General features: G+C 35.1%; 1 protein-coding gene across 3 annotated transcripts in view; it reads right to left on the reverse strand.

Annotated features, from left to right (window-relative positions):
• Positions 1-578: 578 nt before the first annotated feature.
• LOC113523063 (transcription factor E2F2) overlaps positions 579-20105 on the reverse strand; it is a 34239-nt gene continuing 14712 nt past the window's right edge. For all 3 annotated transcript variants that reach the window (XM_026908929.3, XM_026908930.3, XM_026908931.3), the window contains 8 exons: positions 18090-18253; positions 17232-17428; positions 15132-15403; positions 11985-12090; positions 11636-11747; positions 10871-11061; positions 10244-10351; positions 579-5370 (listed from right to left, as the gene is read on the reverse strand). In XM_026908929.3, coding sequence (XP_026764730.1) covers positions 5258-5370; positions 10244-10351; positions 10871-11061; positions 11636-11747; positions 11985-12090; positions 15132-15403; positions 17232-17428; positions 18090-18253 — 1263 coding nt within the window. In that variant the 3' untranslated portion in view covers positions 579-5257. The remainder of the gene's footprint in view (positions 5371-10243; positions 10352-10870; positions 11062-11635; positions 11748-11984; positions 12091-15131; positions 15404-17231; positions 17429-18089; positions 18254-20105) is intronic.

The following is a 20105-nucleotide window of genomic DNA, read 5'->3' on the forward strand; positions in this document are numbered from 1 at the left end:
AAACAAGTGCAAAAATTCCCCGACGATTGTACATTTGTATAAGAATAGATTACATATTTCCGTCTTATCTTATGCAATGAATTATGAGTTTCATGTACAACATATCACTAACCCACCGGACTATCTAGTGTTTATGAGATCTTAGCATAAAATTGACTGAGTAAAAAAAATTTAAGGTGGTAATTTTAAAGGGAACCGTATAAAAAAATCTCGTGCAAACTACATATGACACTTTTTCGTGCAGGTAAAATCTAATTTACCAAAGAGGTACTCCCAACATTAAAAGCAGACTATCGATTTCCAAACTATTTTGATGGGCCATGAGGGAAAAGTCTAATTATTTCATCTATTCTTAGTGACTATTAAAAAAAGTACACAAAATACCAAAATGTAACATACATTTCAATATTTTCTGACTTACGTACATATGTGTTAACTATTTTTGCTTGAAAATGCAACACATATACATATGTATTTTTAACAGATCAATTTTAGTAACCAGTTTCTTTCATTTTTCACTTTCACTTCTTCGAGTGGAACCATAGAAAATGGATATTGTAATCATGGAATATTTTATAAAAAAAATCATAAAACGGAAATACACGTTTATATTCCTTATTGTAAATACCCGATAAAACATAATTCGCTTTTTAGCATTACATAAATAGAAAGACATTAATAAATCCTTATGAAACACAAACAATCAATATTTTATGACAGACGCTGCAACTAAAATCTTATTTATAAATTAATTTAATATACATACATATTTATTTCATTGAATGGTTTCAATTGAGAATAAATGATAAATAACATTTCCCTGAGTGTAAGACATTGGTGTCACAAAACAAATCTAATGTAACGCGACATACATGGGTAATGAAAAGATAATTTAATACTTCTGGGACGGCGAGTCATAGTCGCGACTTAATCAAGTGCAACAGTAACTAAGCAAGGATCCCATAAATTGTTTTACCTGATAGCTCTTCTCACTATGATTTCTATACGATATTGTGCAACTATGTATACATTTTATTTCTATTGATCATATAGATTTTATAATTTGAAATAGGATTTACAAGAATAAAGACAAAATGTACACGGTAGTTGCACCATTGAAAGATTCTCGATTCAACATTACGACCACAAATCATGGAATCCGATTAAAAATAAACAGGAAGCAACCCATATTCGTGGCGTTAAATTTATCGACTATTATTGCAACCGGTGCCGCCCGCACGCTACCCGACACGCCGCGCCAGCCACACCCACATCCAAATATGTCTAACACTAAAATTATTTGATATGCACTTATTAATAAGTTTATACATGGATTTGTGCTGTACACTAGACGATGCGGAGGGAACGGAGCGCGCGAACGAGCGAAATGGACATGAGGTAATTTATATGCGGTATCACAGTCACTCTAAAGTACAGTTCGCGTATACTGTTTTTGAATTGACTTTTTTAATCCTGGAAACACAACATATAGAGACTATCCGATATGTTATTCGCCTTAAAAACCTCATAGCGACAATAAAATAATATTGATACGCTATCTTATTATATAAAATATCAATGTTACACATTGGCTGTTTTTATTTACAAATGATTTAATTTATCAACGAGTTACATCCGTAGAGTTACACTTGTAGAGCCACTGTAACACACGCTCCTGTTTTTGTACTTAATTATTTAAATCATACAAATATACAATGCGTTCGCATCGAATCCGTTCGGTCCGCGCTATTTACAAGACTACTAAACGAAACCATATCATAACTAAATGTCAAAATTCAGATATCAACTAAATATTTGGCAAATTACACTTTATTACACGGAACAGGACGATTGCAAACAATAGGCCAACGGCACGAATGACAATAGAACACTAGAGCTAGCTTTACAATAAAATCGAAGGCCGCTAAGATATCACCGTTCATTATATAGTAATATGTACAGAGCGGACGCGGGCGCCGCGGCATTTGAGCGAGTGTATGTACAGAGCGGCCGCGACCCCCACCGCGACCGCCGCTACACGTCACAATTGCAACACATCCTACATTCCAACTCGGAACATTCCCTTAGCAACGTCATGTCAATAGGTGATCATCTCATAATATTGTTCATTTATTAAAAATTCATTTTTTATATTATCTCTTGTCGCAATAATTTGTTGATTGATTATCAGCCGCCATAAAGAAATAGCGATTAAATTCATCGATAAACACGTTTTCGTCAGTGTACGTATGAAAAAGAACAAGATGCCAGACATTATTGTCTCGATTCATCTCATGCAGATAATTGTGTCAACATATCTATCGCTATATTTGTAAATCACTTGTCTAGGGGTGCCGACTCTACTCAAGCGAAAGAATCCATTTTTAACCAGTACACTGCCTTACACATCTAATAGAAAAAGAAAGTATATCCGGCGTCTCATTCTTTCTTATGTATGTGATAGCATAATATTTAAAAACAGATAATTTTGCCACTTATCTGGAACCGTTGATTACTTTTATCGTTCATTTAAACATTACTTCAGCGAATGTTCCGAGTTTTAAGTTAGACTATGTTGATACGCCTCCATTGACGTACGAGGAACATTTTAAGCGTTTTGGAATTAAGACAACGCGATCTCAATACAAAAATTTGAGGTACATAACACATTGTCGGCGTTATAGTCCATTTCATGTCGCCATGTATTTTCATTAAATGATTTATTCAATGTTCAATATTAAAAATAAGCACCTATTCTCACTGTACACAGTCAAGTGCTACGATATAGTAAAATTAATTTCCCCAAGTCAGTTTATAAAAGAATCACTCGATATCTATGGTAGGGGTAGCCATTTATGTATGTTTTGTATCGAAACCGATTGGTGAGAATGGTTACATTTGAAATTCTTAAATTTCAATGATAGTATTAGTCTTTCGTTAACATGCTACGTTTATGCCCTGTGTTTAATAACAAATGTAATTGTTAAACCAGTACAGTTTGTACTGCTTTAATTTAATGTCGACTATAAAAGGTTTTGCGATAGATCGAAATTGAATTATTGGACACCCCTACTTTACGGGTTCTACATACAAACTTTTACCAATTAGGCGATTGTCAACGGCTTTCAGCGATCGTCTAATTCGAAACGGTATTGTATTTAACAATCATGTATCAGATTTGAGCATTAAATAAATATATAAACGCTTATAATTTATAACAAAGGTAACATTTCAATCAACGCCACTTTTCTGATTATTTCATAACAATAAAATGTGCGAGTGATCCAACACTACTATAATTCGTTAAAAATAAAAGTACTATCTTGATTATTTTGCGGCATTGTTGATTAAATGTAGTTAGCCAGCGATTCCTAAGCGATTCTGCGAATCAGGGGCATTAATAAATAATAATGCTTTTGAGCAATTTCGCGAGACTGAGGTTCGATTTAGAAATCGAAGAACATGCATATAATTTCTACCTTCAAGTTTATATATTAATAAAATAAAATTTATTTAAATATCTTTTATCATTTGAAGCTTGTTCTAAGTTCCATATAATTCAGCAAGCTATGGATAGGGATAAAATATTGAGAATATCACTGTGTGACAGTCTCAAATAGTTTTTTTTTTTTTTTTTATTATTATTATAGCACGACATATCGTCGTAGTCGTAAAATATTGACGGTTCCTTATATGTAATATCCGTCAGATCCGTCAGTATTCTATGACTATGACGATATGACTACTCCATCATGAACAAACATAGAGGCATGGTCCATGAATACAATCAACTAAAAAGATAATGTTCTATTCCGGCTCACTAAGTGCTTTTTACGCTACGATTGAATGGTCCGAGGTTATAGAACGAAAGAAACATGACACCGGAAAGACCATTGTACATTGTTACGGTACGGTTCACACAAGAACAGTAAAAATTTTTTTTGTACACAAGTACGGGCAGTCTACCGTGTATGAATGCAGCCGCTGTCCCATCTTCATGTGGAAAAGGGAAGATAGAATAAGTGAAAGAAATTCTTCTAAGCATTCCCCATGGAAAAGACATTAAAAGATACTGAGGTAATCTGCATCTCTACCTAATTTTAGAGCTTCTAGTTTTCTCACCTCAGCATTTTCATTTTCTCTATAAAACGCCGAGAACATGTAGAAGGTACTAAGGGGAACCATTCCAGAGCTGCGAGCAGTGTTTCATACACATTACTGGTGTTTCATATAGCAGATTTAAGATCTTCTCGAGCAATTTAGACAGCACTGAGGTTACAGCAATGGGACGATTATTTAACAGACCTGATCAGTTCCTGGTTCCTTTTTTTTAGAAAGCGGTTACACATTGGCTATTTTCCAAGATATCGGCACTGATCCAGAGGCGTAACTTAGGTGAAACAAGAATGTTAAGACGAGAGACAACTCGGACGCACAATGCCTAAGTACTATCGCTGAAATAGCGTCCAGTCCACTAGCCTTCTATAACTTGCTAGCTTGGGCATAATTTACCCAGAATGTAGCAAGAAGGGTGATGCCTTTCTCTTTTGTCGAATCAAGAGTTCACAGCGAAAATATTGGAAAGAAAATTTGACCTTCTTCTCTTCACCGAGGTGAGCAAGAAACCCATCAGGTAATCAAACACCAGAAACTGTTTTGAGCAGATTTGGCAAGACGCCAATAGCCATGTAAAAAATCCAAAAACTGACTAAGATAGTCTAAAGGTTTCAGTAAACTTAAATGTGCCAGCTACGTAGCTTAATGAACTGACGATGGATGGGAAAGAAAGGTTCTCGAACTGATTGGTGTTTCGGTCCCCTAAAATAAAAATAATTTGAGTCCATAGCCTTTAAAATTTAGGAACCGCTGGCTAGTCCACACTATATGCTAATATTTAAATCGATTGCCAATTTATAAACACTCGATATAAACACCAGTTTTAAGTTAGTTTTGCGATATAACAAAAATCAAATAGCGCTTATCTGTTTACATCAAGAAATAAATTAGCACTTCTGAACAACTGACAAACGAAACTATTTATAGATAATATACGCTACGGCACGTATAAAAAAGAACAAGACAGCATATATTACGCGTCGTTCTTTCGCATGGGTGTGATTGCGTAAATATATACACAGATCCGTTTGCCACCCATCTAGAGGTCCAGGTAACGTATCTAATATGAAAAAATAAATATTTTCTGTTGCAACATATACGATAAGGGAACTGGACCGGTTTTGCGATGTGTTGCGTTGCTCTATATCAGGTCGAAGAGATCCGTGAGCCCTTCGGTGTGGTCGAGACAGAAGCCATAGTCGGTCGCGGACATTGGCGGCTCTAGCGCTAGGAATGGCTCCAACTCCAGTGGTTCTGAAAAGTCATACAATACCATATTTGTAACAGATTCTTAACTTATTTAAAAAAAAAGAACAAACATACGACAGTCTAATTGCTAGCCAGTTCCCAACAGGAATATTGAATTATTGATAAAAAAAATTATGTGCACAAGTGAAATAAATGTACTTTATGACCAAAATATTTCTTAAAAAATCTATCCGTATATGGGTTGACCTTGCTAATAGCAGAAACAAAATCAGCTAGCTAGTATTACACGTTTTTATTATTAGAATAGTACATCATAATACGATCACACGCCAACCGCGCCTTTAGCGGAATAAGACCAACGTATAATCTTGTCTCACTACAGCGCATATTGTAGGCCACACGTTGGCAGCGTTTGCGCTTCTGTTAAGGAACATAAGACGTAGTTCCATTCGCTCTAATAAGATTACTGGTGTATTTAAAAAATATATATAATACACCTAGTACACTTATACCTAGTTTAAGCCCTTCATTGTAAATAATAATAACTGGTTCAACTGTAAAAAAATACATATGAAATAAAAAAGAAAAAAAAATGGAATAATAAATGGTTCCCTGTTAAACAATTTATTGATACATCCTAAAAAATTTTAATATTTTATATGAACCAATACCTACTTGGAGGCCAATACTTGAGATAATTACAAAGACATAAAAAAAAACATTGTCAGTATTTACAACATACATTTGTTTACTAAAATTTTTTTCATAAAAATAATTACAAAAAAGTTAACCCCTTATTCGTAAAAAATATTAAACGATGAGTATTTATTAAAAGCAATTGCTTCTAATGGCAACAGCAGCATTACCAGATTAGGTTATACTAAACAGATTAAGTAAAAAAAATTAAGTTCGCAAAATTTTGGAAAAATGAAAATGTTGGAGAATTTTTTGGAAAAACGTGAAATGGGGATAGACAAAGATGGGTATATTTATGGCAGCTTTGAAAGTTGTACAAATCATATAATAATAATAATAATAAAAATATATAGTAAAACAAAAGACGGAATAAGAGAAAGTCGATAAAAATATAAAACAAAGGCGCGTTTTATTTTCGTTGATGATTTTGTGATTTAGTGCAAAACATAGTGAAAATTGATTTGTGATTGGGTAAAAATAATGAAAATCATATAGATTTGAAAAAAAATATTTTACATTTGGATAAAATTAAAAAAAAAATCATATCTGGAAACCCTTGCGCAACACTCAGAAACGAAATTTAATACTGTATTATGACAATGGTCATATAACATTATTTGTTGATTTAAATTAGCATTTTAACCATCAATACTCATCGTAATAAACCTGTTTTACCTTTTAGAGAGCTTTCACTTTAATTTGAAAGAAAATTGAGATTTATTAAAGGTTTTACATTTTAAAATACGAGGCATAACGTAAACGTAAATGTACACGCAGTACGGATTTCACGTAATTATCTCGTACTATACTGGTTGAAATCAAAATTGCTAAGGTCATTCTAAAGAAGAATTCAACAAGTGTAACTAAATATTTATGAATCGAAAAGAGACAAAAAAAATCACTCCCATATTAACTTGACAGATTGTGGTGCCATTTTAGTATTCCCATAATCAGTTCCAATTCGCGGGCTTAAAATTTTTGTCTTTATTTATTCCATGTTTCTTTGAAAAAACGTTCAATATCACTTGTGAAAAATCCTTTAAAAAGATGCCAACAATTTCGATTACAGCCTGTATATTCACCATGTCTACGCTATGACTCGTGTACGAACTAAGGGGGTTAACTTCCAATTCCCAATAGGTGTTAACACAAACGAGTCATAAATAGCTCGCAGTAGGTGCCAGTTAGTGCGGACGTTAGACATGAGGGCGTTACGGACGATGGTGGCGTTACGTGGATTAGTAGATGAGTTAGTGTGCCGCCGTGAGCTGAATCCCATGGTGCTACACGGGGATACTGGAGCCGCACGGGATGCAGCTCGCGGACAACACGCGCCCCGCCTCACCCCACCCCACCTCACCAACACACACACACACACATACATACATACATACACACACACACAGGCACACACACATACCAAGTGTATTTACATGATCCAACACCTACATTATGTGTAAAGTAGTACTAGATGCAAATTGAAATTGTGACTTAAAATAGTCAACCAAATTTAATTAATTTGAAATAATATTACTTTTATTGAGAAATTTTCGTAAACTTCCATTCCATTCGCAAGAAGCAGTACCTTTAATGTATTCACAAAAGTATATATAGCGATAACATTTTTCAAGTCGTAAGATTTATATTTATTATGTTTTGCAAATATTTGCCATCTAGTGCACCTTTCCACTTAATTCCCCTACAAATTAATTACACATTTATGTTACTTGAAATATTATACATTACAGAAATGATTCAAAACCAGACACAGTTCCAAAACCAAATGACAAATTCAAATTACAAGAATTTACAAATGCGAGTCATGTAACCTGCAAATCGAAAGATTCGTTGCATATAAATATAATATAAACATACTGATGCAACACTCTTTACTAATTTTAGTGATATTTCAAAAAGGAAGAATAAGTCTTTCTCTAGAAATATCGCCTAAATATAATATTTAGGCATGGGATGTACTTCACAATAATACTCTGTAAACTTTGCACTATGTAGCAAATTACTTTCATCTATTCGAAAAACTATTACTGACTCTTAATTTTTTTTTTTTTTATGCAACTTAGAATGGAAAACAAGCTGATGGCCCACCTGATAGAAAGTGGTAACCGTCGCCTATAGACATGAGCAGTACCATGGACGTAATAGAGTATACTGTTTCACCCATGATACCCCACATGTGTTGCCATTCCTGAGGACTCAGGTGTGTGGCAGGGAACTATGCTTTTTTCTTCGAAAGATCCACAAAATTCACAGAAGGTTCAAATGTGTATAATTCAAGTGTTACTTTATCTAATAAAAATGCTAATACTATTTTACATAAATATATTAATGAGTTTAATCTAGAACCTTCATTTTTTCTTATAGAGGGAATAAAATTTTCCGTGGTTTCTCTGTCACAAAATGTTCAATCTGAGAACTAAATTCAAAAAACTGCCTCCCAAGAAAATTATTCTATTGTTTCCTTGAAACTTTAATACAATCTACTTTAAATACATAATTTCATTTTACATTCTCTGAAACAGTTATGAGATTTGTCGAGTGCAATTACAGAATATTTTCATAAAATAAACCCAGTTAACAACAAAACAACTGAAGTTATCTTCATGTGTTGAAATTAATTCATACTGTTATACAAATTTATAGAACCATTTCACCAAAATTGTAAAGGATGTTGAAAGCAAATCTTCGTTTTCAAATTAAAGCACACAAAACAATGACAAAGTTAGTTAACAAGCCGAATATGGGATGACAATGGAAGCATGCAGATGCAGCGACAATAGGCGCTTTGACACCAAAAACACAAATGAAAAAATTGTATATTTCAAAATATTCACAAAATAAACAATGAAGTAGTAAGTACACAAGGAAAAACATGATACCTAGTAGTCTATGTACTATAGATAATAGTTTTTATTATAACGCAATGACATGTCACGCGAATCAATATAAAGGAAAAGACAAGATTTTTTGGAATCACAATCATGTTTATTTATAGGGCCCCCGAAATAGTGATCGCGTCTAACCATTCTAATCATACATGGGTTAATTTGAAAATAGAGTTTGTCAATCATTCACAACATTTAATTTATACCAATATATAACTGCAGATATTGTACATGTTTCAAGCGATGTCTAGAAATTCTTTTTATTTATATATATAAAGGTTCACACTGTGCTGTGCTGTTTGATATGCCTTCAAATTGCCATCACACATTTTCATCAAACAAATATATCTGTTTTTTTTTTTTTAATTTAGCTTATATTTTTAACAATAATAACAAACTGTTAAAATCGAAAACTATGTGTTAAATGATTGTGTTATCAGGGTGTCTATAAAAGATTGGTTTTAGCAATAATGTCACATTTTGTATCTTTTGTAATTGAACATTCTGTAAAATATATTCTATGGTTATTTCTCCTATGCGTAATAAAGGATTTGTTATTATTACCCAATTTTACTATCGTTTTATTGTCTTACTTTTGAATGAGCAAAACCGAAAAAAAAAAATTATTTATGCCAAGTATATAAGAAACAAAAAGTAAAGTTTGAATCAAACTATTTCGGGGCCAATTAGCTGTATTTAATAATAGAACTCTAAAAGTACCATACTAGTATTAAACAAAGTACAATCACTATTTATGAATTCGTTACTACGGGGTGCATGGAGTTGCCGGTAGGACGTTGGTCGCGCCGTATAGCTAGAACTCTGACTGTGATGTGACTAAAACACAAGTCACAGCCGGAGTTCTAGCCACAAAACGCGAATATCTTCTGCAGCAATTGGAGCTAGCTGAAATTATTTATTTTAGCATCCGACGTCAAGTATACAATACATCCAATTATTACTATCAAAAATTAATAACAAAAACACATTTTCAATCAATACAATTTACATTAAATTACATTTCAACTTCATAACAGACAGTTATTTTTTTTTTCTCTGTTTATTTAGTATCTTATGCCATAAATGATAACAACATTTTACCTTAATTCTACTCTGTACATAACATAGGATTAGCTAATAAACTATATTATCTGCATATATCTTACACCAAATCTTACATCATTTGCATAGAATTGGCTTTAAACAAGGTATTATAAAATATTTAAATTTGTTATTATAAATCAAAACCAACACCCTGTGAGTAGTGTACTGTCTATAATATTCAAATACGAGGTGTGATGGAAAAAACAAATCAGTACCTGACTCCTGGTCCTCAGTCTGTAGTTGGAAGCGACCGCCGCCCATAATTGGCGCGAAATCATCGCTCTCCGCTATCAGCGCGTTACGAAGCCTACCCCGCACTGAACCTGATATTGAAAATTATAATCATTTGAAAATTATTTATATAGACTCTTAAAAATTGTGTGTTTCTGCAGTCACATAGCTCTGTTTGGATGGCTATTTCAGTTTGTAGGGCGGGATATAGCAGTGAAATTACAGGGAGGTATAACATGGTAGTCCACAGGAATAACACCACGTGAGGACTAGTAATATTTACACAGTATATTTTATAGTATGGTGTGATATGAAAGGAAGTCTAACAATCTATTTTTGAAGCTCTCGACATCAGAGGGAGAGACAAATAGTGATAGTAAGTAGTGTCACTAACCATTAGATGAGACATCAGCTCATTTGCCATTTGAAGTTGCATACAAATGTATCAGTAATTTAAAAATTGTTTGCTAGCAAAACATTCAATCTTTCACTAATTCCATGCAATCCAAATTGCATGGAATTAGTGACTTGCTTCTAGCGATAAATTGTCACATTGTCTAGGGGATAAGCAATTCGAAAGTACTAATATAAAATAAATGCAGTATACTGACTGTCAGGCGTAGAGAGTGCAGAGAGAGTAGACATCGAGGAGGGCGGCGAAGGATCCAGAACGCGTGCCAGCGTCGGGTCAGCATTACGCCACCCGCTCAACCCGCCCCGCGACCCTGAACCCGGCCCCGGCCCAGAACTTGGCCCTGAGCCCGGTTCACTTGAGGTCCCCGGTTCACGCTTCACCGGCGTGCTGTAACATTATTACGTACATTTATCGTTTCAAACTCAAATAACTTCACACGTTTGTTACACGATGCTAACAATTTATAACTCAGGACTGATAATCTACTTCATAAGACCTAGTATTGTTTATTTCACAACCATAATTTAGAAAAAAAAAAATGAAGAGCGAGACAACCTTCTGCAGAGTACAAGCATAGTTTATTGCTTGGGCCAGACATCAATTTCTGTTAGAATTCAAATATTATAAACAGATTTTTATTAATACTACAAAAACAAGTGATATTTGTACAATACAAATACAAATTATACTGTCTGATTATTTTCTTTATCAACATTTATAATTCTTTCAATTGCATTCAATAAAAAGGCTTCATAACTTATACAAACATTATCAAGTGTCTCACATGTGATCACAGTAACAAAACTATTAGATTATGATTCCTCTGATGCCTACAATTACTTATTAATAATATCATAATGATAATAAATTAACAAATGCAATTTACATTCTTAACTGTTTCCCATAGTTACACATTCCTTATCATAGACAAAGCTAGCAAAATAAAAAAACTAATACTTACGTATAATCCGCAGCGATAGAACTTGAACTGCAGGGTTGCAGCTGAGCTATGAGCGGAGCGAGCAGCGCCTTATTATCTTCTAAGAGTGGATATGGAGGCAGCAACTCTGAGGCTGGAAAGCACAAAAACAGCATTCGTTTAAAAAAATTGCAGAAACTAGATAAAAAAAAAAAGGAGCACGAGGTGATCTTGCATGGTAAAGTAGCAAATGGCATTCGTGAAACTTTGACATAAATATATTGCATACAATCTACCTTAATTTAGGTGTAACATTGGGGATTACATCTAGTTAGTTTACATTACTATGTAACATTAATCATACTATCATAATAATAACAGTCATACTAACAGGGAGGAGGCGACGGCGGCCGTTCCTTCGGACAGAGGAAGACTTCGATTTCACCAGACATTGATTTCAGGTAGAACATATATCCATTTTCGTCTGGATGAGGTACCTGAAAATTAAGCAAAACATAAGTAAATTTCAATGTAATTATTAATTTTTACATTTGATATAATTATTCGCCGGCTAAAGGTAGTCTTCAAGAAGCAGCATGTCCAACCACAGATAAATTAACTAATGATGCAAAAATACAGTACTCTTTCAAATTTTTTGCTCATTTATATTTGAGGGAATATATAAACATATTGTTTTGAAAGAACTCAGTAACTTTTACCGAGTTTCGTTTTCTTGCAACAAAAGTGAAATCTTGATACTTTTTCGAAATAATATTTATTTAAAATAATTAATAAGACTCATATAAAATATTTTTAAATTTCATATTATAGCATTGTATCCATGTTATAAACTATACTTAGCTACTGAGGATTAATACTGAACATAGATTAAATATAGTGCCTGCAGTCTATTGAATCAATGAAATGTATTATTACATGAAAGAAAATGACAGCTGTCACTATTTATTAATACGTATGAATTTGTATTGAATAAATTGAAATAAAGGTATTTAATAAGTTATTTAGTTTACTACTAGGATTTCAAAACTAATCACAAAATCCCCACAAGAACTACAGACTTAGAAGACCGACACATTATGCTCTGTTATGTCCATAGTACTGTTCAAGTCTATAGGTGACGATTACAACTTTCCAACACATGGGCCATCAACGACTTTGCTATTCTAAGTTACATAAAAAAAAAACCAGTAAAATAAAGATGTTGGTTTCAGCGTGAGTCTACAAAAAATTAAGACTAACATAATTTAAGAAAAAATAACAATAGGCAATAATGAAATAAAATATGTAGTCAAATACACTTATCTTAAACAAATAATTTCGATTAAATACAATACAATCAAAAAATTTACACAAGAATTGACAAAACTATACTGATCTTTCAAAGAAATAATTAAAGATAAAAACATAAAGAGGACCATAAAAGGCAAACTATACATATGCATACCTCCGATCTGACTTACGAAAGAATTTGAAACGGAATTATGAACTTGCGAATGTGCCATAGAAAAGAATTATAATAGGAGAAAGAAAAATAGACAAGATAAACAATAGACAACAAAAACACACAATGTAACCGTAAAAATTAAACAGCTGTAATGGCGATGGGCTGGATACACAATGCGCGGTAACAAAAAATGGGAAAATAAAATTATGCAAATAGCTTGAAGCCTGTGGACTATTATCACCCAAGATAAAAAAAAGTCTGAGAAAGGTTAGAGAAAGGCCTTTGCTAATAAACAAAGAAATGACAAGTAAGAACTATTGGTCATATTATAATGCTGTAATTTAAACGTAAATGTAACGATTTGAATAAAGACTAATAATAATTAAGATTCCATTGTTTTGCCTAGTCACAATTGTATTACACTACGTTCGTCTATAGGGAGTCGCTACTTAAGAATCTTTCGTCCCAATTGTATGTATTATAAACGTGAAAATTAGTTTATTTATTTGTTTATTAATATTTGTCACTTCTAACGATCTAATCAATCACATCAATGGGAAAATTGTTAGTTGATATATTGCAAATATGTGGTTATAAATCAATGACATTAGCATTAGATTCTTTTCAGACAGCACGACGGTACTATAGGCACTGAAAACAAAACAAATAAGAAATTAATAATCGAATGCAACCTAACATAAATAATTAAACCACTAGTAAAATATCTTGCGACAATTAAGTTATCCTCCATTATATAAGAGGGGCACAGTGAATTTTATCGTAACGATGCCACAGATGATCTAGCTAGAAGAGATTCTGGAATGAAAATGGCAGGCCCGTATCCACTTCTTCCTCTTCCGTTATCGTAATTTCGAGTATGAATTCGTTTAAGATACACTGACATACAAATCCAAAAATTGACACAAACTACTGATTGTAAACAAAACTGGCCGTCGCGCCGTTGAATCGTTGACGTTGAAACGAAAAAAGTCTATTATTTCCAGACAGGACAAAACTTTAAAACAATAAAAGGGATAATAACAGGCCATTGCCCCTTAAGTAAACACTTATACACAATAGGGGCCACAGACGGGCGACAGACAGACCTATATGCCGTTTTTACGCCAGAGAAACGGCTGCTCATATAATCCTGGAATGTGTAGCTGCGACCCCTCAACATTCACAAATCCTCGGAACAGTGAGGTCGCTTCGTAAGGCTTGTGAAGATACCAGAAAGCTTCTAGGCGAAGGTTTGTTGGCAGTATAAGCCACGACTCACACGTACAACGGTCCAAATGAGAGGCTTAGTGCGGAAATAGGTTTCCAATATACATTAAATTTTGTATTGCTAGCATCTATAAAACAACTGGGATTAATTCTTATCATCACGTACTGGTAGCCCACCGGCATATATTGTTGATATATGCTGGTGGAGTTACCATTAAATTTTCATCAAAATTCGATTTTCGTAAAAAATAACACCACCAGAGCTGATGGGGGTTTTTAGTTTCTACTCATGTAGACATACTGCTCCAGAAAATTTTTTCCTTAACAATTGACAATTCTTGAAATATATTATGACCGACTTACTTCAGTTTGTTTACTAATTACACTATCATATCAGCCGTTAACTGTCCGCTGCTAAACATAGGCCTCCCCTTGAAGAGGATTTACCAGTAATCGCCACTCTTGGCAGGCGGGTTGCCAACCGCAGTTTTTTAATGGATAATAATGGAATGGTAACCCCGCCTGCGCTATCGGTTATACACTGGTGGGGCACCAGTGAAAGATGATAGGTGAGGATGAAAAGGCGTCAGTTAGCCCGTGACGAATTCAACAATAAATTAGTCACGATGGTTCCCTTGGAAACCATCGTGACTAATTTACGTGGAGGTGACTAAGTTACGTACGAACGTGGGGGTAGACCTGAGAGAATATATTGCTAGCAATGGGGCTATTAGACCTCATTACTAACAATCGCTTTCCCCCCGGCAACCGCAGTAAAGCTTTGGTAACGTTTTCCTCGACCGTTAAATTACACGCTGAAGAGAAAATGACTAATGCGAGACTAACTCTGAGTATGGTGTCGGGCGGCGCCTTGATGGGTATGACGGTCTGGTTCTTGAAGTCCTTGATGGAGCGCAGGTCCGCGTAGGTGATGTAGGCGAGCCCGTCGTGCTCGGCGGACAGCGCGTGCAGCGCGGACTCGGCCAGCGCCACCGCCCGCGACACGCGCGCCTCCCGCGCCGCCAGCGCGCGCACCGCCGCCCGCAGCTTGCGTGCTCGCACCTCGTCCGCTTGCACGCCCACCGAGCCCACGTCCGTGCCGCTACTGCTGCCCACCCCTAATGTCATAATCTACCGTCAATCTATTAATTATACAATCATTTAACCTCGCCGACTATTAACGCAGCCAAAAATACTGTTTTTTTTTTTTTATACAACTTAGAAAGGCAAACAAACTGACGGTCCACCTGAAGGAAAGTGGTAACCGTCGCCTAAAGACATAAGCAGTACCATGGAGATAACAGAGTATACTGTTTCGCCCATGATATCCCCCATGCGTTGCCATTCCTGAGGACTCAGGTGTTATTCCTCTGTACCCAGTAATTTCACGCCATATCCCACCCTTCAAACCGAAACACAGCTATGCAAACACAACTGCTTCACGGTTGAATCACGAATGGGACAGAGGTACCCAAGCAATCGACTTTTGTACAAAGTCTCCCTCTGGTAACTGTATCTAGAAAGTTGAATTTAAAACAGAGTTTTATTTAATAACGTAAGCATCCGTTAAGAAAGGATTTTTTTAATATTTCAACTTAAACGAAAAACACGATACCACGTGTACAAAACTATAGGGAATTAGGTAATCCAATTTAAATTGCGAAACTAATTTTAAACAGTTTCACGTGTAACTAATATTGTATTGCATGCATTAGTTTCACGAAACCAAAACAATTCCATGCTTTGTATCATCTATATAACGTTTTTTTTTTATACTACTTAGAATGGCTATCAAGCTGACGGTCCACCTGATGAAAAGTGGTAACCGTCGCCTATAGACATGAGCAAAACCATGGACATAACAGAGTATACTGTTTCGCCTATGATACCCCCCATGCGTTGCCATTCCTGAGGACTCAGGTGTTATACCTCTGTACCCAGTAAATTTACGCCATATCCCACTCTTCAAACCGAAACAGCTATGTAAACACAACTGCTTCACAGTAGAAACACGAATGGGACAGAGGCAGAAGCAATCGACTTTTGTACAGTCACATACGTGTATAGTATCATTAACCATGCAGACACAGCTGTTTCACGGTTGAAACACGAATGGGACAGAGGTAACCAAGCAATCGACTTTTGTACAAAGTCTCCTTCTTGTAGTTGAAGTTGCAACATCGTTATATAGATGATACAAATTGCATTTATATTGTAATTTTTTTTTTTGCAATTAGCTTAAATACCTTTCGGAAAATAAATTTAAATTCAGATTTCTGATTAATTCAGGCGATCTACACTACTTTTAACAATCGAATCAAATTACACCAAAACGTACAGAGCCACCTTTTAGAGAAGTGGCAAGCGAATTCGTCGATGGAATCGACATCGATAGCGAGTCCATGAGTTGGACTGAGACATCCGACGTTGCTATCTCATTCGGTCTCACGGACTCGCTAGCGTTATCGATTCCATCAATGAAATCGCTTGCCACTTGTATCATTATCATTATTTCAGCCATTATCCGTTCACTGCTGGATATCAGCCTCCCTAGAAACCTCCTAAGAACGGTCCTGCGCCACCTGCACCCACCGACTCCCTGCAATGCATTTCAGGTCGTCACTCCATCTAGTAGGGGGTCGTCCTACACTGCGTTTACCCGTACGCGGTCGCCACTTGTATAATGGGCCTGAATGACATACGCTAACTTAGAACTTTAACGACGATAAATGAAAAGGAAATTCTGTTAGCGGTTCACGCAACAAGGACTGCACTTTTAGTAATTCTTTTTTTAAATAGTCCTAAATATTTCCATTAGAAAGCTATGAGATTTTTTTTAATGTAGGAGGTACAGTTCATTCATCATTGTTATAATGAACGCGTACTTCAGATTACGAAACAAAGACAATCAATGTTGTAATTTGATATCATATCAGTATAACTCACCATATTTCCACTGTATATTATTTTTCGATCTCTTTTCTAATATGCCTATACCCTCTAATACATTAGTTATGTCGTATATACGACGTTTTTGGACCGACAACTGTTCCGCCGCTATGTTCAAGTCGAGCACGCCGTTGGGTGACGATTTTAGTAAGGCGACGAACTTTTTCGTGAGTAAACCTAATGATGTGTCAAATCTGTAACAAAACATAGTATCAATAAATATATATAATATGTATACGTACTCATGTTATATAGACTTTTATTCAATCCTTCCAATGGTCAAATCTCAGATATGTATGTCTTATTATCGACTTATTTTATAAAAAATTACATGAATATATATATCTATGCATTACTTTTCATTATACAATAAATTTTAGTTAATTGTCATTTATATTGTAAAAAATATCAATTTCAGTAAAATTTCAGAATGATACTTTCATATTTGGCTACTTCTCAAGATACGAAGTGTATTACATTTCCAAAGTCCCTTTCCCTATACCAGCAACCTCATCAACTATGCACCATATGTAAAAAATGCAAAATGGGAGTTTCAATATTATTAATAAAGAAGGAGAATGTACTAAAGACATTATTATAGATGACTAATCTTTAGAATAGAAAACTACCTTATGGTAATTTAAAAACAAAACTTCTATCTTAACCATTATGGTACCAATATAACAAACCCTTTTGATAAAAAAAAAACAAGATTTCACAACTGGCAAACCTATCACGTAACATACAGACTAAAAATCAGTCGAAATTACATTGTTCTTTTTCAAGAACGCCAAATCGCAAGCGAAATACTTATGTGGATTAAATCATGGAATTACCTTGGACAAATCAATGTACCTGGAACGTTCGGTGTACTTTTTCATAGAACTGGACGGTCGGCTGTACGGCGTGAGCACTTTGACGCGTTTCTGCTTGGGCGTCTTGAAATCAGCCTTCATGGGCACCACGTGCCCTTGGCTGCCTGAACTACTCTCGCTCAGGTTCAGTCTTCTTTTCACCGCCTGTGTACAATGAGTCATAGTAAATTTGGTGGGCGTTTATGAACTTAGCCCTATAAGAGTTTCACACGGGTAGGAAGGTCTCGATTTTGTTAAATAAAATACAGTCTATTATTATACAGCTTTCTATAAATAAAATAATTGTTAAGCAAATTTTGAATTTATCCATTACAAACAAAAAAATCTTTTTTTGCGTTTTATAATATTAATTTAGAAAATGGAACCACTATGCGAATGAGTGGGCCCATCGTAACAAACTCTGCAAAAATTAATCACACTTGTTTCCGTGGAGAGAGCGTGAACATTAAAATTATGAGGTTTTTTTTTTATACCACTGAGGTGGCAAACAAGCATACGGCCCACCTGATGGTAAGCGGTTACCGTAGCCTATGAACGCCTGCAATACCAGAGGTATTACGCGCGCGTTGCCGACCCTGAAGAAACCTCTTTACCCCCTTTTGAAGAACCCCATGCTGTAGTCTCTCGGGAAAACCTCGGCAGGGAGCTCATTCCATAACCTGAGTGTTCGTGGGAGAAAGCATCTCTGAAACCGCGTTGTACGCGACCATTTAGGCTGTAAGGTATGAGGGTGAACTCCCTGTCGATGGCGAGCTGTACGATGATAGAAAGTGGCCGTAGGCATCATATTGAATAATTCCTCTGAGCACAATCCGTTGTATATGATACTATGCTACATTCCCAATTTAGTCATCAATTCCCAAGGTATATGATACTAGCAATGAAACACCACTAAACCCCTAATAACTGGAAATCCCTTTTATTTCTATTGAATCATTGCCCAGTCAACCTAGATCACTGTACCAAAGGGCCACCAGATCCCACTAATTTTATGATTTGCGCCCATTGCTTTTTTACTAATGATTCAATATAATAATTGCCTAGTAACTTCTTCGTATCTATAAATTTACTAATGTAATATTTTGGAGGAAACAATAGAGTAACTATCAACTAATAAATAATGATCAGCCACTTATCAACAAATACATACAGTAATCTATGGTTAATGTTTAAGTGTCTTAATTAATAATAAATAATGTAAAACTGTTATCACAATATGTTTGTTGGCAATGAAAACAACCTGCTCTAGCATTCCATCAATGCCCATGTATTCATCCCATCACATCAGTCGCTGCGCCCTTATTCATAAAAACTAAAACTTACTAAAAACCTATATTTTCTATTAAACTATTTTCTCACTTTCTTTCAAATTGAGAATGTAGCATAAAAGAAAGAGACAAAACAGTTTAATAGCTAAAATAAGTTTAAAGAGACCTTTGACATTTTTATGAATAAAAGCCTTAGTCTTTAAAATGAGGAATCTTGGGTTATAAGAACCCAGGCAACGAACATATTTAGAGCACCCAAGAGGCATATAAACACCTATTATATACCCCATACGTATAAAGCGGGGCCACATTCAAGCAAATCAAGCTGTCCGTTGTCAAAATCCTGAACTTTTACTTACTAGTTTATCAGAGAAGGAATAATGCTTCGCTTAGATAAGATTAACTCTCGAGTATTATAGATAACAAGCAGTTTTGGCTACTTCGCGATTTTAAATCGCAATATGTATGATTGATTTAAATACGTCCAGCCGTTAAAGCGTTTTCGCTAATAAACGTTCAATCATATAAATACTCAAACTCTTACATTAATAGGATAGGAACTAATAATTACAAGACATCTATGAGTACACAGTCTGAACTTTAGACGCCGACGCGCTATGTAAGCTGGTCCTTCTAAACAAGTGGCGTCCGGCATCTTGTTCTTTCTCATGCGTGCACACACGCTTACAAAATGCCGGACATTGCCGTCTCGTTCTATACCACACACG

The sequence above is a fragment of the Galleria mellonella genome, unplaced genomic scaffold, assembly GCF_026898425.1.
Source record: "Galleria mellonella isolate WM207_F2 unplaced genomic scaffold, CSIRO_AGI_GalMel_v1 utg38, whole genome shotgun sequence".
NCBI classification, from domain to species: Eukaryota; Metazoa; Arthropoda; class Insecta; order Lepidoptera; family Pyralidae; genus Galleria; species Galleria mellonella.